Source organism: Mustela erminea, chromosome 4, assembly GCF_009829155.1.
Source record: "Mustela erminea isolate mMusErm1 chromosome 4, mMusErm1.Pri, whole genome shotgun sequence".
Taxonomy (NCBI): Eukaryota; Metazoa; Chordata; class Mammalia; order Carnivora; family Mustelidae; genus Mustela; species Mustela erminea.
The window spans coordinates 7,188,984-7,212,572 of record NC_045617.1 but is presented as its reverse complement, the minus strand read 5'-3'; the positions used below and the strand labels follow the sequence as shown (position 1 = coordinate 7,212,572).

At 54.5% G+C, this 23,589-nt stretch overlaps 1 protein-coding gene across 3 annotated transcripts in view; it reads right to left on the bottom strand.

Annotated features, from left to right (window-relative positions):
• Positions 1 to 23,589, bottom strand: part of AGPAT4 (1-acylglycerol-3-phosphate O-acyltransferase 4) — a 118,160-nt gene that overhangs the window by 6,024 nt on the left and 88,547 nt on the right. For all 3 annotated transcript variants that reach the window (XM_032338544.1, XM_032338543.1, XM_032338545.1), the window contains exons 3-7: positions 21,092 to 21,261; positions 7,117 to 7,278; positions 6,492 to 6,645; positions 3,081 to 3,183; positions 652 to 727 (exon numbers count right to left, since the gene is read on the bottom strand). In XM_032338544.1, coding sequence (XP_032194435.1) covers positions 652 to 727; positions 3,081 to 3,183; positions 6,492 to 6,645; positions 7,117 to 7,278; positions 21,092 to 21,261 — 665 coding nt within the window. The remainder of the gene's footprint in view (positions 1 to 651; positions 728 to 3,080; positions 3,184 to 6,491; positions 6,646 to 7,116; positions 7,279 to 21,091; positions 21,262 to 23,589) is intronic.

Genomic DNA, 23,589 nt, shown 5'->3' with positions numbered 1-23,589 from the left:
GTCATAAAACGCCTTCCTCACTAGCTGGACACTGACCTTTTCTCCTTCCTGAGACGAAGCAGTGAGAGCCATAAGCATGTGAGCCCCTCTGCCCCTGCCCCTGCCCGTGCCGCTGAGGAGAGGAGCCAGTGGAGATAGGGCCCTGCTCAGAGGAAGGAAAGGTGGGGTGGGGACTGACCCCAGCCGAGGCGGAGTCTTGCAAGCCTCCGTCTTGCCTGTGTGGACGGTTTTGAGACCTTCCGTCTTGCCTGGGTTGGGGGGCGTTTGAGACCCTACAGGCAGCCACCTTGTAGGCCCAGCAGCCATCGGGATCATACACGTTTCCTGAAAAGAACCCTCCAGACCCCCAGAACCAGAGGCTACTTTTCCTACGTAGACACGGGCTGTTAGGGGGCCTCGCTTCCTTTTCTGTCCACTACACTCTCCTTTCTTGCCATGAAGCCCCCTTAAACCCATTTTGCTCTATTCTTTTCCCTGCTTGCCAAGCAGAGTGTCAGCCCCAGGGCAGTAACTAACCGGAGTGTGGGGTCTCACACGGACGGAGAAAGGCTCGTCGCCACTACCAGCTCCCAGAGGCCCCCATGGTGCACCCACGAAACAGGTCCTTGGATCCCGCAGAGCCTCCCCACCCCCCAACCTCGCTGCACTGACCTTCTCCTGGTAGAGCTTGTGGAGCCAGGCTGAACACTCGTCCTCGTCTTCTGGGACTTCTTCTAGAGGGATCCGCCTGCAAAGCAGAGAACAGCCAGCAGGGAGGAGACTGGTGCCAGACGCCCAACCAGGGCTTCAAAATAACAATACTTGGGGGGCGCCTGGGGGGCTCAGTGGGTTAAAGCCTCTGCCTTCGGTTCGGATCATGATCCCAGGGTGCTGGGATCGAGCCCCGCATCTGGGCTCTCTGCTCCTTGGGGAGCCTGCTTCCCCCTCTCTCTCCGCCTGCCTCTCTGCCTACTTGGGATCTGTCAAATAAATAAATAAAATCTTAAAAAACAAAAAACAAAAAACAAAAAACCAATACTTGACACCTCCGGGCTCTGTTTCAGGAGCCTAGGTCACGCGGGGGGGCGGGGGGCAATTCATTCGGCAGACGGGGAAATCCAGACCGTGGTGGGGAGCTCCGGACCCGGGTGCAGTGCGGATCTCTGAAGGGTCAGCCTGCCCCTTTGCTCACCTTTGCTTTCTGCTCACCAGAGGGGGGGGTGTGAGGGTGGCTCTAGGGCTGGGGGCCCAGCACTTGCCAACAGCCCCTCTGAGCAAGGGGGAGTCACTGGTTCCCTGTTCCTGTTCCCTGTTGCAGATCTAGTTGTGTGTGTCCGCCCGCGGGGTGCTGGCTTTCATGAGCTCTAGGCCTTTTTATTCACCCTGATGCTGTGCGCAGGAAATCCCGTGTCCCCCGTGACTGCCAGGGCCGGCTTCATGCCCGTCTCTGGCTCGGGACTACCTTAGCAACAAGGTCCATTTCTAGAACCTATCCATCACACCATGGCCTGTGGAGCGAATGTGGGATTCCATCTTGTAACAGACGCGGTATCGTATGGGGCTAAGTTTTCATACGATGAAGTATTAGCCCGTCAACTCCCACAGATCTCCCACAAACGCCCAACTCCTTCGCTCTTTTTGGCTCACTGGGGAAACCAGATCTCTAACTGTGTTTCTTGAAAAAGGATAGGGAGCCTGCCCACCCTTTATCTGGATGGTGGGTGTTTACAGCACTTTTGCTCTTTTCAAGAACTTCCTTGACAGTCCTGCCCTTCCCGTTTTCATGCTTTGCATTGAGGCAAAGCTCGAGAAAGCCTGTAGTGCTCTGCAAGGGAACCTGCACTGCGAGGAGAAGCCGTGAGGGCACCGGCTTCCGTGGCCCCCGTGCTGTGGCTTTGGCTCTTCACGCCCCATTCCTGTGTGTGCTCTGGGGAAGAAGTTACCGGAGAGGCGGCCCCGTGGGTACGAGACCTCCCACGCTCCAGGCTTCCCCCAGATACCTGGGGCCCAGCTGGCCGCTGAGTAGAGCTCCTGCCGGGTGTCTAAGTGCTCAGGGGGCAAAGCCTCCTCTACCTCTGGGAGAAGGCCTCCCTCGGGAAGGCTGGTTTTCCGGCGCTCAAGTGCCTTCAACTGCAGAGTAAGGCAGACTGCCGACCGCAGCTTCAGGACACAGGCATGATTAGGACACTTCTTTCCTATTCAAAAGGGGGGATTCGGGTCCTCTCCGGCTAGAAGGCTGTTTAATCCAGGCTGTCAGTCCACCGAAACCTCTCTCCAGCCCCATGGTGACGACCAGCCCCTGAATTGACATCGTCCTGTGTTGCACTTCAGTATCTGTGAAGTCTTTTGAAAAAATAATCAGAATGTTCTAGAACACTTGGCTGGTTCCCCAAGAGCAGCCATGTCAGATCATCTTTGTTAGCCTTCTGGGAAGACAACCTAGTGCACAGGAAACCAGTACCGTCCCTCAGCCCCGACGCGCGGGGTTTTATGCTCGAGTCCCCGCTGCGTTTGGCGGATGGCAGCATCTTTCGGTCGCTTCCCACTCGTCTCGATGGCATTGCAGAAGCCCAGGGTGAGGCCCGTTCTGTAAGCTGATGCAACGGGCCAAGAGAACGGGTGTGTCTAATACCATGGGAAGTCTTTGCAGTAATGGCTTGGGATATAACACAGAAGTAAGATACCGCTGAAACGCTCTCCATTTGTTCCTAGACCTCCCTATAAATTACACATGCTCTTGTCTGTGTACATCTGTATATCGTAGACACATCCTCCAAGAAGAGGGGTCAGTATAATCATCTCTTCATACTCAGTCTCAAAGTAACTATAAAATGCTGTCTTCTGTCTGTCCAACCTGAGCTCTGTGATGAGTATGAATTGGTCTGAGGGAATCAGAAATTAGAGGCTTCCCTGATTACTGACATGAGCGCTGTGTGTCTTGAGCTCCTAATATAAATACAGTCTGTGAAGTTCACTTCATGACAGATGACAGACAAGAAAACACTAAACAGACTTCCCTGGAAAGAGGTCTGTAGGCCATTTGTGATTTAATTACTTTGATGGGCTCTCTCTGTTTTGGAAAGGAAATGGAACCAACTTACCTGACATATAAATCGGCGTGATATTTCTTCCCATTTAGGACCCCCAACAGTGTTGGATTTTCATTATTTCTGAAATTGAGTGTACAGTCATATACAGCTGAAACTATAAAAAAATAAAACAAATACAAAGCAGTATATAGCGTGTGAACCCAATTTTGTTTCGCAGATACACATTGGAAAACAACAATGAGATGTGCTAACTGGCTATCTCAGGACGGTGGGGTGACGGGGTTCTGTCCTTTTTCATGCTTTTCTATACTGTCCAAATGCCCTACATTGAACACATATCACCTTTTGTAACCAGAAAAACACTGTAACTCAGTAACTGAGAAAAGAGTTATTACTGAGGTCGGAACAGCTTAAAGCAATCCTGCGGTGTCCCGTCTAGAAGTTCTCCAACAAGTACCGACATTTAGACAGAGTCAGACATGAGATCGGCCAGTCTAGAGCCTACTACCTGAGAATGTGTCTGAGTGGATGGTGGCATAAGCATTTTATAAGCAATTTCTCCCCCTAGAGAAGTAAGATAGCTACAAAATTAGAATAAGACGCTGGAGACATCTTAAGGACTTGAACCACAGTCCACGGAACCGGAGCTGAGAAGCAAAGCAGAACACGTGAGGTCAGTGCCTCTGCCCAAGGGTGAGCTGACCTGGTGGCCCGAGTTATGTCGGCGTGTCCCGCGGGGCCGCGGGGCCTGGCCCGGGCTCCAGTGCGCGGAGGGTGGGAGTGTGTGAATGACCATGAGGGGACAGAAGTACAGCGTGGACACAGGATGACAGGACGGGACAGTGGAAAGAGCACGAGTTAGGAAGTCAGCCTGGTGCCTGTGGGATCCTCCCTTGGACGTGCCGCTCAGCCGCCCTGAGCCCAGCTCCCCTGGAGAAGGGGACCCACGATGCCGTCCTTGCACGCCGGCTGAGCTGAGCTGGCAGGAGTCTGCGTGTCCCCCGGGGCCTGGCCCTCCGTGATAATAGATTATGAGCCCCATACTTCACGGAGAGCTCGGCCTACGGGTGGTTACTATTCACAGAGCGGGAGGGAAGGTGACAGCAGGGTCCTCTTGGTCTAGTTGGGGATATGAAGAACCAGATTCAAAAATCAGCCAGAAAACCACCATCCATTATCTTCAACCTGCTGCCTGGCCCTGGTGGGGTCTGCAGGAGGCCCACTGCCAGCTCGTTCGTCCTAGCTGAGGAGAGGCCGGGGTCTCCCTTGCTGGCTCGCAGGAATGCTGGGGGGTGGCTCCCAACCCCCGGCAAGCCAGACGACGGCCCCTTCCTCTCCTGGGACTGGAGGCTGGCTGTCTCCCGGTGGAGGCGGCGACACTCTCCACGGACAGAGTGGGGCTGCTGGAGAGCACCCTCGGTGTTCACCACGTTCTGTGGGCATTATAGGAAAAGGCACTTAGGCTGTATGCAGGTGGCCGTGGGGTCACAGGTCTGAGAGTAAGAAAGGGACATGGAGCTGATGCGGTTCAGTGGGTTTCCAACGCCTCCCTCCAGACTGGCTCTTACACAGGAGCCTGATGTACACTATGGAAGGGGCCTACTTGGTCAATCAAGGACGGGTTGGGGGGCAGCCACAAGGGGTCCCCAGACGACTGCCTAGCAACTAATGATTTGCACTATTTCCTCCTTTGCCAGAGGGGCAAGCTCAAGAGGGGAGATAAAATAGCCCATCGATAAATCCACCTGCCTGCAAAGCCCTTGAGGAGGGGAGCCAGAGCCCCCGCCTCTGAGCCCCAGACTCTGTGTCCTAGCCGAGCCACTCGGAACAAGCTCCTTAAATTCTCTCCAAGCCCCAACTTCCTCGTCTGTATACTGGAAATAAACAGTTTCCTTCATTAGATCTGGCCAGTACACTCTCGCCAGGCCCTATGGGGTGAGCTTGCGTTGGGGGAGAATGCGAAGTGCCCTTGGAGGACAGCTCTTTATTTCGGGGCAGGGGGACACAGCCTACCCTGCTGCCTGGACTGCTGCAGCCTCGGGCCAAGCTCAGCCAGGGCCCGAAGCCAATGGGAAAAGCCGGACCCAGTAGCTGGGCACCCCCAGCAGGGCGCGCAGGTGAGGCGAGCAGGCTCCGTGGGGGCTCCGACCCACAGCCCACATCTGACCGTTACAGGCCAGGCCTCAGGCTGGGTCCTCTGCCCGTTTTCTCACTGAACCCTCCCTGCAGCTCTTACAAGCGTCCGAGGTGGTGCGCCCAGGGTCCTGCAGCCCGCGGAGTGGGGAGCCAGCTCGGACCTGCTGGGCGGTGCAGGATGCAAGCGGCTGGAGGAGGGACAGGCGACAGGCGACCTCCCCCCGGGTTGCTGGGACCACAGGGAGCTCAGTGACCGGCAGGTTCTATCTTTGGGGTGAATCCAGAGGGTGCATCCGGGGCTCCGCAGACAGACAGCTGGGAGGCCGAGCGGAGGGAGCGAGCGGCCTCACTGCCGCAAGCCCCGGCGAGGGGTGTGCGCGGGTGCGGAGGACTAGCAGGGTGATGTCTGGGCAGGAGACAACCGGGTCAGCTCCGGGATGGTGGGGCGGGGCTGGGCTGTGGACCGCGGGCGGGAGGGCGGGGCGGGGGTGTCTCGGCGCACCTGCCCTGCTACCCAGCAGCTTCACGGCCACGGGGGTGGATTTGCACGTGGTCGCCCAGCCGGACAGCGCCGCAGGAGACCCCTCGCCCGCCACTCCGATCCCTTGGCTCACAAGAGGGAGAGGAGACCTGGGGGCCCGAAGACAGACGACCGTGCGCAAAGAGAGGCTGCTTGACCATCCCGGGACTCCCGCCAAGGTGGCGCCTGGCCCAGCGGGGGGTGGGGGGGGATATGACATGGGGACACCCGTGTGACCTCGGAGCTGCCTCCAACCCAAGGCCCGCCGCCCTGCCGGCCTCGCCTCGCAGGGTCAGAGGAGGAGGGGCAAAGCAGGTGCGGCCAGAGGGAAGAGCCCGCTTTCTGACTCTCTCCCAGGGTGACTCGGGGTCAGCCGGCGCAGATGGTAAGGTCATAGAGTTCGTCAGCTGGAGGCAGCCGGTGCCAAGAGATGGGCAAGAAATGCCAGACAAAGCAAAAGGACGCCAAAACCCTGGGCTAACGAGGTGTGGGGTCAGGCTGAACCCATGCCCCGGTGAAGAGGGACCTAGGGATTCCCCAAGGTCACCACAGCCTTGCAGTTCCAGTGCTGAGCAGTAGAGGGCAGTGTTTGCTCAGCGTGCTTGGGTGGGGGGTGTGTGCCCCGGAGAGAGTGTGTGAGCCAGAGACAGAGACAGACAGAGAGAGCAGGCAGCAGCCTGGATCCTGGCTAGCCATCCTCCATCCCCCGTCTAGCTACCGGCCACCATCATGGGGACGCGCTGCCCGAGGTGCTGGGGTTGGGGCTCCTCGCTGCGGGGGGCGGGGGACACCGGCATCTTCCTTACCTACATTTCTCAAACTCCTCACGGTGATGGCGAAGCCTTTGGTGCGAGGCAGCAGGTGGTACTTGAGGCTGGGCAGTCCCTTGGCTTGGGCCACCTGCATGCTGATCTGGTGCTTCTTCTCCGTGAACCGAGTGCCCTCACAGTGAATCAGGAACTGGAAGGAACAGCGCAAAGGTCACGCACGGCCCTCGGTCCCCGCCGCGGCCCTGGGTCACGCTCCGTCCATCGTCCACCCCAGTCACACGCGGTCCCACGGAGCCCTTATGGCCAGAGCAGGGCTGGGCCCCGCAGCTACGGCCGCCCCCGACCTCGGGGTGGGGCCTGGAGGCTGGGCCTCCTCCTACAGGAGCTGACCGTGGAGGATGGTAGAGGAGTGCGTGCGGCTGTGCGTGAGCAGGACAAGAGCCTCTGAGTGTGAGTGTGACAGGAGCATCCTGAGTGCGTGTGCAACAAGCGTGTTCTGAGGACTGTTTCTGCCCCCGTTAGTTCAAAGAGCCGGACGGGGTAGCGTGGGACGGTGCGGCGGGCCAGCCGGGCAGGTCACAGGACGGGTGTGGGGCCCGCCCGGCTGCTCACGCGGGACTGCTTCGGGGCCGGGGGCGTGGCTGCTCGGGGTGTGACGTACAAAATACTTCTCGGGGTAATCCCGGAGGTGCAGCAAGCTCTGTGAGACGGTCTTGCGGTCCTGCTCCCACTTGCGCGTGCAGAAGACCATCTCCGTGAAGTACCACATCCAGCCTATGATCGGGACGTAGGCCAGCTCCTTCTTGGCCAGGACTTTGGAGCCCTGAAACAGAGATGGGGGCCCACGGTGATTCATGGAGATGTTACTAGAAAAAGAGCAGCGGACATGCTGTCCAGAGGCCTAGCGGGATGGTTCCAGAGCACAGGGAAGCAAGAAGCCACTGACCCTGGAGCCTCTGCCCCGTCAACCAGAGGCCAAGGTTGTGCGAAGTCTGCACAGCGGGGGGGAGGGGAGAGGGCCTTTGTGGGGGGGGTGGGGCGGGTAGGCATCGGGGCGGCGTTGGGAACAACTAAGGACACTGAAGGATCTCAGAGATGCTCAGGTCATTTTCCAAGCCGGTCTGGCAGTTTTAACACCGAACCCTCTCCGGCCCTCAGTCCTCGGCCACACCGGATCCCGCCGGCCGGGCGGACATCATTCTCCTTTTACAGACTAGCGAATGGGGTCTGGAGGGTTCTCTGGGTCGTGGCGCTGCAAAATGGGGGAGCCTGGTTGAGCTGAGGCCCCCAGATCATGGTGGGGGGGTCTCCACCAGGAGCCTCCCTGACTCATCTCCAAGGCTGGCAGTGGGGCTGGGACGTCCACCTGAGACTGCCGAGGCTGACTCACGATGCAAGGACCTGGCCCACCCACAGGCTGGCCCCTGGGGCTGCTTGGCGCAGGCCGCCACCCAGCTGGGCCAGGCTTCACGGTCTGCACCGGCCTGGAGGAGTCCAGGGATCGGGGTGTCGGGGGGTGGGGCGCAGTGGGGAGACAGAAAAACCGCTTTTCATCTAGTGGGTTGGGTTCTATATTTTTCACCCTTAATTTTGGAATTGGCCAAGATACTCTCTGAGATGACTGTCCTTGATCGACGGCACAGGCGACAGGGGCAGTGATCTGGACGGTCAGGCAGGCTTAGCGGTGCTCTTGGTGACAACTGTCTAGTTTTGCCCTGAACCTAGGAGGCCTGTCACGTCCGCAACCACGACGCAGCTGCAGCTCGGTGAAGAGCGATGGGCCGTAGCCGCCCACCCACCTGCGCAGGCTGGGGAAGCCATGAACAGCCGCTCGCTCCCTCTACGTTACAAACCCAACAGTAAACCTCTTCCCCCGTGGCGGGAAAGACAGCTTTCAGTTAGTGTCTCCGAGTCTGGATGGGTTTTGTTTTTGTTAGTCCCACAGACCCAACATGCAAGTCCTCTCGCGAAGAGAACCAAGCCGTCAAAGCCGGGGTCTGCCCCCAGAGGACCTCGAGGCCAGTCCCCAAGGGTCCGAGAACTCACTGGCGGTACCGGTGCGGGGAGGGCTTCCTGTGTGCCAGGCACGGGCGATGCACGTATATAAATCCTATTCCATTTGATATCCAAAGGCATAGACACCCCCCCCCCCATTTTATAGAAAATCAAACCGAAGCTCAGAGACATTCATTAACTTGCCCGGAACCACAGAGCCGACAGCTGGGGAAGCAGAGACTTTAGGCCACAAGGCCTGCCGCAGGGCACAGTCTGTGAGAAACGTTCTGCCCACCAAAGCGCGGGGCCAGACACGCAGAGCCGCCTACCCCACAGCCACTGTCCCCTCCTCTTTCGCTTACAACCTCAGTTCTGTTCCAAAGGCAACATGTTCAGGCTGTGGGTGTGACCATGAGGGACGTCACCTCAGCCTGGTGTCCCCCGGGCCCCTTAGCTGAGTGTGGGCCTCTGACCCAGTGCTCCTGAGGTGGCTCAGGGCTCTGCTACGGTGCAGGTGTTCTGGGGCTTCTGGGAAGACTTTGCTCTGTGACAGAAAGAGAGACGGCCAGGAGGCCCGGCCATTTTTTCTGTCATGAACATGGTGGCGGAGTGTGTCACGGCTTTGACATCACATGGTGACCCTGGGATAACAGGCTAGAAATGCCGAGGCCATTGGAGCTGCTGCGCCAACCCAGGATGCGTCTGGCTACAGCCCGGCGATGGGTCGAATGGCTTCATGGCCAAACCATGGGGTTTCTGCACATCTTGAGCGGACGAGGGCCTGTGACAGAGATCAGTCACTTCACGGGTAAAAATCTCTCCTACAGTTGGCTTTTTCCTTCTCAACATGCAGTTACTTTAAATCCTAAAAGCATGAACTAATTATCCTGACCGGTGCTTTCTTGCGCTATAAATGAGAAGGAAGTGCCTGTCACTCAGAGCACAAAACCAAACTGCCTTGGGAATCCCCAGTCTGCCCAGAGGAGCATTTAAAAGCCGATCAGCGTGTGTCCACTGCCAGGTTTCAGGTCGTGGGAGGCCCCGGAGGCCTTCCCTCGCCCCCTCCTCTTGTCGGCGGGGATGTTCTCAGGCTCTCTGCTTCCACACCTCCATGAACTCCCTACTCTCGGCCTGTGAGATGAAAACAAGATAGAAAATCCTCACCGGTGAACTAAACTTACCTCCTTGGCTGGTTAGGACTGTGTACAAAAATTACATATTCCTGAACTCGTTCCAAAAATACTTTGCAATGACATGAAGGGATTCTAAAAGATGATCTGTTCTATAACCAAGAAGGAAATCAGATCCTGTAAGGTCACAGCCACGGGTCTAGGAAGGTGAGTAGCCCCGTGTGGTCCATCCTAGCTGTCTGGTGGGGAAAGCACTCTCAGGGGGTATTTCCTATTAATGGAACAATCCCACCAGCCCCCAGTGGGTCTTAGCGGTTAGTCTTTGATAACTCACTGCTAAGAGGAAATGGAACTTTGACAGTGATGTGGGATCTATGTGTAGACCAAAAGAGATGAGCTCGGAGCCTACATGTCCATCGCTGTTGAACTGTGTGGGAGAGAGCACTGCAGATCACCCAAGCGCCCCACAGTAGAAGAGCTCACTGAGTTATGTACAGTCTGAATGACAGACTGTATGCACAGTGCATATGCGATATTACAGAGCGGTTACTGTGCCCTGTGAGCCAAAGCAGCTTCCCCACCTGTTTTTATAAATAAAGTTTCATTGGAACACAACCCCACTCTCTCTTGCGTACCCACTGCCCATGGCTGCTTTCACGGCGCAACAGCTGAGTCGAACAGTTGTGACAGAGGCAATATGGCCCACCAAGCCGAAAATATTCACTACCCTACTGGTTACAAAGTTTGTTAACCTTTGATTTAGAGCCACCAAAATTTATTTCCAACGAATATTTAATCACTGGGGAAAATGCTTATTATATAATACTAAATTTTTAAAAGTTCTGGAATCAAAGCTCAGTCTAGAGTCTGATTATGACTACAGGAAAACAGGAAAATAACAGTAGCTATAGGTGAGCAGTCAAATCAGAAGGGATTTTTTTGTTGTTTTATTAGATTTTCCTGTTTTTTATCATCAAAATGTTTTGCAGTGTTCCTCTAACAATGCCCTTTTAAGAAGTGGTTGACATCAGCACATTTCAACCATTTGCTTCTGGAACATAAGTGAGACTAGATCAAAATAGCCCATTCGACGATGATCAAAAGGAACAGAGGAGATATTTCTGTTTCTATGTTGAATTAATACATCTTTCAACCTTAAAGTTTGGGATGTTCTCATTAGGCCTAACCCTTGATGTCAACTATGGTTATTTGTTTTAAGATATATTTTAAAATATTAAGGTAGAAACTTTTGCCTTTCAAATCAAAGGTCATTTATTTGATCTCCTTCCCTCAGCAGGGATAACAGGATTTGGAAAGCTTTGGAATCAGTCCTTACTTTGATCAGGCTCTACCATGGCCCAGCTGTGTGACTTTGGTCCAGAGACTTAACCTTCCTGGGCCTCAATTTTCCACAGCTGTATTATGAGGAAAGGAATACTTACCTCAAAGAGTTGCTTGAAGATTTAATAACATATGGAAACGTATACAAAGGTGTTGAGTTGAGGACCTGACAACAGGTGTTCGATGTATAGCTGTTATTACCACCACAGAGTAAGAACAGAGGCTAAACGTCCCTCTCAATTCAACTCATTTCCTAACCTATGCTTTAGCATATGGTAGCAATCTGCAGGAATTCCAGCACTGCCTGATAGCGGTGTGCTGAGAGAGTCACAGGGGTTCCCTCATTTAAGACCAAGAGACTAGAAACTTACTACTCCAATATGCTTACATTCCTCCAGGAAATATGCCATCGATAGCATGACCATCCCAGGCTAAGCAAAGGTTTCTATGTGTGGACGGTAATGCCTTCAGGAAATAATGTATAAAAACAATTATCAGTTTCATTTATTCTGGATTTCTTTTGAGGGTAGATCTGAGAGGATTTACTGGGAAGATTTGTTTTCATTAGTCCCACAGACCCAAAATGCAAATTCTGGATTTATTCTGAGGGTAGATCTGAGAGAGTTTGATTTACCACAGGCCCATCTAGACATTAGCACGTCTGGAAAATAAAAAATGTTCATAGGAAATACAGCTTCCTCTGAGGAATCCACAACAGCAAGAGCTTGGCCATTTCTGGTAGTTGAAGGGCATCACTGACATGATTCACATTAGTCTGTGTGTGTGGTGTGTTTGTGAGAGAGGGAGTGGGTGTGTATAAGAGATTGTGTGAGAGAACGAGTATGTGTGGGTGAGAGGGGTGTGTGTATGAGAGAGATTGTGAGAAAGAGTGAGTGTGTGTGAGAGACTGTGCGAGAGAGTATGTGGGAGAGAGTGTGTATAAGTAGGTGTGTGAGAGAGAGACTATGTGTTTGTAGAGCATGTGTGAGTGCTTATGTGAGAGAGTGTGTGTGTGAGGGAGAGTATGTGTGTGTGAGAGACTGTGGAGAGGGTGTGTGTGAGAGAGTATGTGTGAAAGAGATTGTGTGTGTGGAGAGAGAGACTATGTGAGAGTGTGTGTGAGATAGTGTGTGGGGGGGAGTGTGTATGTGTGAGACTGTGTGTGTAGAAAGACCATGTGTGTAGAGAGACTGCGTGTGTATAGAGACACTGTGTGTGTGAGAGTGAGTATGTGTGTGTGAGAGAGAGAGAGGGGGAGAGCAGTCTTACACAGCTGCCCAGTCAATCTAGCTGAGTAGCCCATAAGTGCAGTTGGGACCACCCAGTTGCTCAGGGAAACAGCAAACCCTGTGACCCCTCCGACACCCCATGAACCTCTTCAACGCCTCCAGCCAACTGGTCAACCCCTGTGCAGAGACCACGTGGTGCTAGAAAGAACTGTTCTGAAGATGCATTGAGATCCAGTAATTCCGACCCTGAGATGATGTGGCTCTCGCCTCACTTGTGTCAGCTCCACAGCCTCCGTGATGAAAAATGAGCAGAACTGGGACTTTCTAGTTAAGGTTTTTCTCTAATAGGCCCCCTGCCAGCTACTAAGATGAAAATGTTTAGCGTTAATGCTGAGTTCGTAGGACGGTTGGAGCTGGTAGGGCATCCTGCGCAGCCACCTTTGCGTGACGCTCCCGCCTCCTCTGACCGCTCCGGAGGTGCCGGCAGAAAACACAGTTAGGGACTAACATTCACCAGTAGGATGGTCCCTGGTCAACATGCTACTGGCACAAATACCTCCTTCTGGCTTCCGAACACCTGGCCATTCCTGAAGGTTTATTGGTACGGTCACAGTGCATCATTTGGATTCACCCAAGGTCATTGATTTCTACTAAATATAAAATGCCTGCATGGGGTCTTTTCGTGGCACTTGGAAAGCAGATTAAAACATCCATATTTAACCCTTTGAATTTTTCTCCCCCATGAGCTGGGCCCCATCACTGCAGAGGACTAGCCAGTCAGCCAACAGTTCAGCCTGTTTTTTGATGTGTGACATGCGAACTTTAACCTCAAAACTGTTCTGCCCGTGCAACAAGTGTTTGTTAAATACCTCCTTTGTGCCAGGCCCTGGTTCGGGTGGGGACGCCACGATGAAGGTGAATATTCATAGCCTTGGGATGCTCAACGTCTAGCGGGAGGAGAGAAACAGAAAGCTACCAATGCCGTGTTACTTCTGCCCCTGAAACCTGTAAGCTGTTGAACAGACATGGTCTGTGGCCAAGGAGGTGGATCCAAGTCTGGAAAAGACGGGGCCGGAGTGTGTCTCTGAAGTGGAGTCCCTCACCACAGTAAAAGGCAGGGGTAAGACGGAGCTCAGAATCACGAGCCATGTGTGCGCACGCCATCTGTGCCCACGAGAGTAACATACAGGTGGCCTAATTCTGCTTGCGTCACTCTCTCACTGTCTGTCTCCCTTCTCTGATGCCCAAAAAGAAAATGCTGGGGACCTTATGCTCCCAGAAAAACCTCCAGAGTATCAGAAAACAAAACGAGCGCGGTGCCACAATTAGTCATGGCCACAGGGGAAATGCTTAAGACAAGCATGAAACAAAACCACTCTCCGAGGAGTCATCTCTCTCCGCCTGGGAACGAACGTGGACCATTTATCGAGGTGGAGCAGAGCCCTCCCAGCTCCCCGGCCCTGATCGCCACTTCCCCCACCCAAGTCTCCATCCCCTGACCAAACCCAAACACCTCTTAATTTGCCTGGTGTGCAGATCTGGAGTGGGGAAAGGGCATCTGGGGACAAAGGAAACTCTTAAACATTGGGACCTTGTCACACTTGACTCTGCTCAGCACGGTCAGAGCTCCTGATAAAACAGATGAGAAAGGAGGCAATGTCCACTTCCCCCTTCCTGAGCACAGATCCTGGCGTCCCCTTCCCAACTTCTGTCCGAATGGCCAGCCTGAGTCCTTCCCGGGGTGACCTTAGGCCTGGGCAGAGGGAGAGACAGAGCAGAAGGAATTCCAGGGGCGGAGCTGGGAGACCAGGGCCCTGCAAGGGCAGAAGGTAACAGAGCTACTGCCAGCACCTTGTGGCCAGCGGGTGTTTGCTAAGCAGTGGAAGGAAGCCCAGGGAGACAGGGAAATGGGAGCGCCCTGGGCATGTTAGCAGATGGGTTGTGACAAAGAGGGAGCAGTTACTGGGGACCCTGCGGAGTCAGAGCTGGTTCCAGGCTCTGAAGGTCTGCTGCGGCCTGCAGGGAGAGTAGGGAGGAAGCCCGATGCTGTTGCTGCTTTAAGCAAGTCTGGATTTACAATCCTTTGGTGTAATCCAACCCTGGCTTGTTAAAGACATTGCCAGAAGATCCTGCTTCGTGAAAAAGACCAGGGCGCCTGGGCAGCTTCGTCAGTTAAGCGTCCAGCTCCTGATTTCAGCTCAGGTTGGGAACTCACGGTCCTGGGACGGAGCCCCACACTGGGAGGGAGTCTGATGGTTCCTTTCCCTCTGCTCCTTCTTGCACACGCGCTCTCTCAAATAAATAAATAAAAGCTTACAAAAAATTAAAAACACCTTGGTGTGTCTAACTCAGCACTACACTTTAAAACTAGGGCGGACACCAGCATCTCCAGGGATCTGTTCGGTTACGAACTCAGGACGCCGCTGTACTTCCATTGAGCTACTGACCCCTTTCCTCGGCCGGTGCTGCACCTGGCTGCCGGGTCTGTAAGGCGTCTCACGCCCTCACCCTTCTCTCGGCTTCCTTATCGGCCTCACGCCAGGTCCCAGCACACCTGGTGGGTGACTACTTGGCGGCCCACAGTGGCGTCCCCGCCCACTCTCAGTGCAGTGGGTGGTGCCCGAGTGCAATACAGATGCTGCTGGTTAAGCCACGGAGGGTGGGGTGGGGACCAGGTTTCCACGCACTCATAGGATCCTGGCATCGAGGGTGAGGCAAACCCACCGTAATGGAGCCGAGTAACCAGAGCCGCAGGTGTATGTGATGGAAAAGAAAACATAAGACATTTCCCCACATCTAGGAGTGCCTGGGGGCTCAGTTCATTAAGCATCTGCCTTCTGCTCAGGTTGTGAGCCCAGGGTGATGGGATCGAGCCCCACATCAGGGCTCCCTGCCCGGCGGGGAGTCTGCTTCTCCCTCTGCCTCTGCCCCTCCCACTCCCCATGCTTGCTCTCTCTCTCTCTCAAATAAGTAAATAAAATCTTTAAAAAGGAAAAACACGTCTCCACATCTAAAAACTTCCCATCTCTCTGTGGCCAACAGGAACTTGACAAACGCGTGAAGGAACGGCGACAGAACGAGCGTAAGCTCACTTTGCTTTGCATAAGAAGGATGTTGGATGTCAGCCGCGCGGGCATCTAGCTGCGGGGAAATGGTTAAATCCCGTTTCGTAAAACCTTTGCTCTCTCTTCGGTCTTCCGCACTTTGTCCTCTTTTTCACTGCAAGAAAGGACTCAGGGAAGGGGAGCTCATGAGGTCAAGGAAACCAAGCACTATTGCACACCTACTTGTGCAAGGCACCTGAGCTAGGATCATATTCATTAAACAAGGACATATATGCAGTAAGCCCTGTCTATTCACTAAGCCCTACAACAGCGCAATGGGAATTATTAACTGAGGTTCAGAAAAGTCAGATAACCTCCCCAAGGTCACACAATGCAGGAGCCAGGGTTCAAGTCCACATCTGTGGGACGCTAAGACATTGTGCACAGTTTTTTGCCTACACATCTCTCCCTCCCCTGCCACCCTCAGGAGAGAATTGTTCTGGAGTGAGCAGAGGGGAAAAGAAAAGAATTGCTCTCGATATCTGAGCCGGAACGCAGTTTCATCTTTCAGACTGTCTGCTTTTCTGCTAAGTTTTACGTGTTCGGAAAACAAGACAAAGGAAACCCACTGTTTGGGAGGATGTTAAAACTGGCGGAAGTTTATAGGAAATCACATTCGTGTAGCCTTTCTAAACAATTCTGCGTTGACATTTTTCCTGGGAAAAACCTTTAGGGAGAAAAGCGATCCTTCCACAATCAAACTTGAAGAAATGCTGGTTTTTGGAAACGCATCACCTTTCACAGAAAGCATCATATTTAACGTCAAGGACCGGAAGCGTCTTGGCAAAATTAACTCGGAACCCCAGCGGCTGGGGTTCTGTTCTAGTTTCAGCTCCTGGGAGCTTTTCTGGGGTGTTAGGGTATCTGCAGGTCATTTTACCGAGAAGCCAGGAGAGTTCGGCAAAACAGCAGCAGCCCACACCCCTCAGTAAGTCTGAAACCAGCCCACAGGGACCTTGCGCGGGGGCCAGTGAAGTGAGCGGGACCGCTAACGTGCATGCTTGGCCGGGCCCAGAGCGGAGGAGCCCGTCCGTGCGGCCCAGGAACATGGCGCCCGCCTGCTTGCTCAGGATGGGCCATGCCACCCACGGTCTCCCCACCTCCGTCCGCTGCCTCGTAATCATCCCTTCACATCAGTCTTCCACTGATTCTAATAGCATGCCCTCAAGGACTTGTTCCAATGTTATCACCTTCTGGAAGTTTCCTGTGTCCCTGGCGGCCAAAAGTCCATGGGCTCCTAAGCACCAGAACAGGACACCAGTTGTGAAACTATCGAACTTCCTCCCCACAGTTTGGTAAACAGAGCTGCCCCCAACACCAAAACTTGCCCCCGCCATCTTCCACCTTTACCACAGTGACCCCAGCTCGTCCCGCAGCCCTCCAGGCCCTCCTCACCTAACAAAGAGGGGGGCACTGGGAATGACGGGGCCCCCAGAATGGTGCTGGTCTGTGGTTAAGTATGCTGGTGTCGCTGGTAAGCAGAGTCAACCCAATGTCATTGCTCCCTCCAACCCCGTGTCCTGTGACAGGCGCTCATGTCTCTTCTTCACTTCTCCTCGGATATTAGAAAGTCACTGAAGGCAAGGACTGTATTTTCACACCCATCTTTGTATCTTACAGTGCCTCGCAGTGTTTTCTACAGAAAACACACACACACACGCACACACACACACACACACACACACTCAGGGCTCTGGCAACAAACACAGGGATGGGTGTGGAGGCAGGTGGCCGGCCCGGTAAGCCTTCTGAGGAGACCACCACCCTGGCCGGCAGCACGAGGGTGACCTCAGGAGGGACCCTTGCCAGGACCCGCCGCGGAGCTCCCAGACTCCACAACCTGCGGTAAGACCCGCTGCCTTCGGCGGCTCTGTTTGGTGGCTTGTCACGCTGCCATAGATGTAACATATCCGGCCTCTTGAACGATCTGAAGAGAAATATTGCAAGGGGCCTCCAGGTCGACCTCCGGGCCACACCGCCCTCACCCGCCGGTGACCACTGACCGTAGGGGCCGCTGTGTGCCAAGCGCCCACCGGGGGCCAGTGCCGCTGGAGGACCCCACAAACGCGATCGTGGGGAGCCTACTGTAAGCCGCAACCGCAGTGAAGCGACGCAGATGTGTTTCATCTACCGCGGTACACCGACACACTAGAAGCTTCGGAAACCCCAAGGCTCAGCACCGCACACCACAGTTTGTGAGAAACGGACTCTCAACTGTCCGCAGGCCGTGCTCCTCCCCAGGGAGGAAAGAGTCGGCGTGTTCTGTGAAGCTCACAGCCAGAGCCTTTGGCGCCGGGGCCAGGAAAGCCAGTTCCGAGGAGAACCAGGGCCTCTGGGAATGACCGTGTGGGGCCTCAGATGCTTATAAAATTTCTAAAGACCTTTTTCTCCTTTTTAAGAAAATCCTATCATTTTTCCCCTTAAAAGCAATTTCATATTACCCCGTTCTCGAGAATTTTGGCAAAATTTCACTTGTTTCAATTTAAACTTACTTCCTCTTGGGCTGTTAGGTGTGTGGGCAGAAACTGCCCCGTGAGGAACCTTCTCCCCTGAGAAGCAAGCTCCCCAGAGTCCAGAAAGATCTCAATGTCATGCACTATTTTTAAAAAGGGATCAATCAGGTGCCTTTTCTTAGAAGGTGATTTAAGACCAAGGGTACCGCTGAACGACGACTACAACAAGCTGCTGTTCCGTGTCCTCCTAAGAGCGGCGGGAATCAACGGGCCACCTTGGAAAGGGCCAGAGCAGCTCACCCGGCATCATGGCCCGTCACTGGACCGCGGCTGCTTCAGCAGCGTGCAGGCATGGAAACTGTTCCCTGCCACGGGGACAGGGCATTCCCCTGGCAGGAGGGTCTGGCAGCTTTCCCCTGACTTGGCCCAGCCCCTGACCCAGAAAGAGGTCATCGATGACTCCCTGGTCCCGTACGGGCAGCCTCTCCTTGGCCAGCGTGGAGTGTCCTCAGAATGTGTAGCTACCGCTCGGCCTGGTGCACGGAGCTTGGCAGAAAGGGGAAGGTGGCCGCCTCCTGCCCCTGTCTAGACCCTCCCTCCAGTCCTGGCGGGGACTCCCGGGCTCCAAGAAGCACATTAGCAAGAACCCAGAAAACCAGAAGCCCCACGGGGTAGGGTTCCCCAGGGGAACACCTGTCACCCCCATCTGAGGCTTCAACCTGTCTACCTCACAGCCTGGTGCTCTCCTAAACCTCCAAACTTCTAGAACAGTCTCAGACGACAGTGCTCACACCCCTCCACCGGCAAACCTGGCTGCTCAGTTTTCAATAGTAAGAAAGGCAGCCCGGTGACTGTGTTGTTCACTTACGGAATCACAGAAGGGAAACGTCTCTGTGCTGTTGGCGGTATGGCTGTCCCACTAACCACCATGTGGCCCTCCACAGTCTCAGCGCTGTGCTCAAGCTGTGACTCCATCAAGGACTCCAAAGTCTATGACCTGAGACCCTAAGTGACATGGAGGTAGAGTTCCCGCTCCCTGAAAGCATCTCCATCTCTGGGCCTGTGTCCCCTCTCCTGGCCTGGGACCTTCTCTCAGACCTGGGTCCCCTCTCCTGGCCTGGGTCCCCTCTCCTGGTCTGCGACCCTCTCTCAGACCTGGGTCCCCTCTCCTAGCCTGGGTCCCCTCTCCACGTTACTCCTCCCTGAGCATAAGGCAAGAGGGCACCCTTTCCATCTTTTTGTGCCTGTCTCCCCAAGGCCGCGGGCATCTGTGAGCCGCTGCTCCGCCTTCACTCTGTTAGTTCCTGCCAGGTCCTTCCCTGACCCAGCGAGGGTACCGACAGCTCCCACTCCTCTGAACGAGCCTGTGACGACCACAGGCCAGGAGGCAACTGGAAGCCTGGTCCTTGTCCCAGGTGGCCCTGGTCATTTTCGGATGTAAAGGCCCCCGGGCCCCTGAGGCTCCCACAGTTTTTCCTCCTGACCCCCCCTGGGGTAAGAAGCAGAGCTCTGAAATCAGACTTACTCGTTACTATCCTGGAACCAGTGCTTTAGGAGTTTATTGATGAAGTGTAAACAGTAATAACGTGACAAGAATTAGGAATGGGGTAAACGCAGCGAACGGCGCCCAGCTCGTGGTCATCGAGCTGCCAAGGCAACGTGGACAGGCCGGTGCCTGCAGGTCCAGTACGCCTGCTGTGCCCCAGCCTCCTGCCCTGGGCCGGGTGCGCGTTCACACTCGGAGCCCGGGCACCTCTCAAAGCCACGTGGGCAGCCCGGGAAACACCACCCGTCGCTCAAGCACCCAGGGAGAACCAGGGCTGTGGGACACCAGCACGCCGGGAAGTCCAGCTCTAAGGCAGGAGAACCGACGAGCTGGCAGTCAGGCTGCAAAGCCGCGAGGTGCCCAGTCACAGTCACCCGCATCCACGGTGGGGTTCGGGTAGTGACATTTTAGGGGGATGTCTCCTCTGGCACAGAATAAAACCACAAAACTCTACTTGAGCTCTCTGCCCAGGGTCTCTAAAATGGAGAAAGGCAGATGCTAGAATGTTCCATCTTGTTCCTGAAAATACACGTAGCGCGCACGCGCACACAGACACCGAGTTGGAACTGGGAGAATAAATAGGAAACAAAGAACGCTGTCGGCAGGAGGGCCCGTTGCTTTCCTAGAGATCCTTCCAGGGATTCAGCCACAGGCCGTGCAGCTTTCTAGAAGTCTCAAGGCAGCAACAGTGATGGAACTCACTGCTTCCGTTTTTTGAAAAACGGCTAAAGACCTCCCCCTGGCCTTTTGATAGTTTAACGGCATCATAAGGACTATCCTTGGTCCCAGAGATGTGAAGGGGACTCGGTTCTAAGCACGTTTTCTTCTCTCTCCTTTTGCCCCCAATTTAAAAGTGCATCAGTGTTTAAAAGCCGATACGAAATGTGCCCCAAGCTACATGTCCTCCTTCACCAAGGGTCTCCTTGGCCGAGTCAAAGGGGCCCCCCATGGGGACTGAGCCCACGGAGCCTCCCCTCCGGGTCAGACCCGGGACTCCGTCACCCCAGCTCCTCTGCGGGTCTTCTACCTCCTCCACTCTGAACACCCGACGTGTCCCACCTGCTCTGCCAAAAACAACGTGACGTGAGCAGACACCACGGCTGTCCGCAGGGGTGGCTCCCCGTGCAAAACATGAACCCCAAGTTCAGGTGCAAACTGTCCCCACCCCACAGTGTAAGCCCCATTGCAAGAGCTCCCCACTGAGACAGCTTCGGTTTGGCTATCTGATCCAGGTGTGACCAGGACACACCTCGACGTTTCCGAGGTGACAAAAGTCCGCTAAGGGAGCCTAGTCCCAAAGGCATGCAAGAAGTCCAACTAGTTGGAGGACACAGAATTTCATATTTATTCTGAATTCTGCCATTGAAACTCTGTGGCTTGGGGGTTCCACGTTCTTAAGCCCACACAGAGGGAAAGGCAGGGGTGAGCACTGTCCCTTAGCAGAGATGAAGGACACGGAGTGGCCTCGAACCATGAATCCAGTCCAAACCCACGTCTACCGTGGGACCTCGAGCAGATGGTTTAAACCCTCTATAATTGGATTTTTTAAAAAAGGGGATCTATATAGCATCTATTCATAAAGGTCTCTGCAAGGAGTCAATAAACAAATTGCGTGTAACTGTATCTAGCACGTGATAATCGCCGAATCAGTATCATTATTGCTCATTAGAAGACGTTCATCTTGATTCCAAGCGGGAATGCAAAGCAATTGGTGAAGAGCATTCCGTCAGGTAGAAACCGCGAATGCCTCTGTGATCCTGAATGATGGAGAGCAAAAAGGCAAGTCATAGCGGTGAACAGGGGAAATGCGCGAGGGGGGAAACGGGAATCCGACTTACCCCTAACACCCCAAAGCGTTCGGCCAGGCTCCAACCACAGAGAAAGTCAATCTCAAACTTGTGGTTCAGAACCACGATGGCATTTTCCTTTCCATACTTGGGGTAGGCCTGGGGGTCTGTGTGGATGACGCACTCCGTGCCCGACCACCACTCCAGCAACATCACCAGCTCTGGAACAAACCACAACAACAGACAAACGTTTATTTCGCGCATGCGTGGTGAGCAAGGCTCGGTTCTGCGGGGCGGGGCTGGAGTCAGGTTCTCCCCTCCCGGCTGGGGCAGAAAGCAACTTGTAAGGGTCAAGGTCTGCATCACTGCCGCCCAGGCCCCCATCCTTGACATGGTTTAGAAGCAGAAGCGGAATGAGAAAGACTCCCCTGCAGGATCCAAGGAAGGAGAGGAAGCTTGGAGAAGCCAAACGACTTGCATTCCTTGATTAAGTGCCTTGGGGAGAAGTCAGTGAGGAAACCCGACGTCATCAGGAACGCAGGCCCTCGTGTTTACCGCGCTCTGAGAGGCAGCATGAGGTGATGCCCAGAATTCTGAAGATCCTGGGAAATGACTAATCAGGATACTTACAAACTCCATCAGAGAACTGAATACCTCATTTCTCTCTCCTGTTCATGAGGCTCGTGTGCACCCCAAATAATGAAGACCCAGGGTGTGGGGAAGTGAGGCTCCATTAGAGCCGTTACACTGCGGGCCTGAGTGAAACTTAAAAGACTCTGTGTAGGAACTTGGAAAACAGCTTCCTGCAGGCGATAAGGACCCGCTGGACTTCATTCTTCAGGGAGGGCTTGTAGTCCTGGTGACCCCTTCCCAGCCTGGTTGCTTCAGGAAATGCCTATCTATATGGTACAAATTGCCCAGAGAAAGAGTTGTACATTGGGTAAAAACTGTTATCTACGTAGAAGCTTTAAGGAGAATTTGGAAAGCTGAAGGTGTTCAACAGGGGGATGGGTGGGTGTGAGTTCTCTGCCAAGTCCGTAGCCCTGTTGATCCCCGGTTAGTGGGGTACACATTTAGCAGGGGACTCACTCACCCCCCACCCCGTCCACACATGCGCACACACGCACACACATGCACAGGCACACACACGCACAGGCACACACACGCAGACAAGCAGGTGCAATCCTGACTCCAGGCAAACCTATGTTTTAAAACCTTTCTCCTTGAGGTTGGAGACAGATGCTTTCTAACAGGTGCACTAGAACTCTCTAGAAGGCATCACGGGCTAGTTTCTAGGCAGTGCGAATCTTTAGAATGAGTCACTTCACGGGTTCTGCAAGGATTCAGGCAGAGGACACAGTGGGGGCAGAACACACAAAGCTCAGAGGAAAGTCCCAGCAAGTCAGCCACTCGGGATCCAGCATCATCATTCAAAACGAACCAACATCCTCCCCTTACTGGACCATAAAGTAAGTGTCTGCGTATTCCTCGGAGAAAACGCCAAGTCTGCAGTCAGTTGTCCACCAGGTGGTGACATCAGTGGGACCTCATGTGGCAAGTCCGGGAAGGAGAAGGTAGGTGCATGGGGGGAGGGGGCGGGGGGGGGGCAGGCAGCAGCGCTGGCCAGGACTAAGGGGCAATTTGTTACCACCTGGTAGAAGGACGCTAATATTGCTGCACTGATTTCCTCTAAGAGACAGGATAGGCTGGACCAATCTACTCCAGGATAGCCACAGAGCACTGATAAACCCCAAAAGCAGAACACGGAAGTCTGCCAGGTAAGGGTGGCCATCCCTGTGAATCACATCCCACTGTCGTTCTGCAAGTAGCTCCCGGATGCCTCTCTGGGCCCCGCCGCTCCCCACCAGCGGCGAGGCGGGGGCGATGAACACCGGCCGCAGCACCATCCCCGGGACCTCAAGCAGCTTGTGACCCAGTGTGAGAGCAGCTCCCCGACGATGAAGCACAGCCCTGGGTGCAAGGACTGCATCGTCCGGTTCTTCTGACGCTGGCCTGAGTCTAGAGCCCAGCACGGCGCCGGTGTATCGATGCTCGTAACGAACCCCAGTGACCCACTGTGTGCAAGCACCATGCCAGGTGGAGGTGTGGCCTGGATGCCTACCCTCCTGGAGCCGACCGCCTGGGGGTTGGGGGGGCAGTTTTCCATTCACAAGGCGGTGGGGCAGGGAAGGAAAGACTTGTTCACAGGACGGGGGGCTGCTGAATGTCCTATTCATGCATATGGGGGTCAGACACACCAGGCTCCGATCCTGGGGCGTCCCACTCACCACTGGCTCATTTCTCAATGTCCCCTAAGCCTCCCTCTCCTTGTCTGCAAAACAGGGATATGAAAAGCATTTAGACTTTCTGCCAAGCTGAGGTTATTAAATCAGATGACGCCGCCGTCAAGGCAGCCAGCATAATGCTGCACATAGTAGGGGATCGGTAAGTGGCCAGCCTTCTATTACCAGGATACGCAAGGCTTGAAACCATGAAAGGCGAGAGGGAAGGGGTGGGGGGAGGAGAGCCAGCCGGAGCCGGACCGAGGG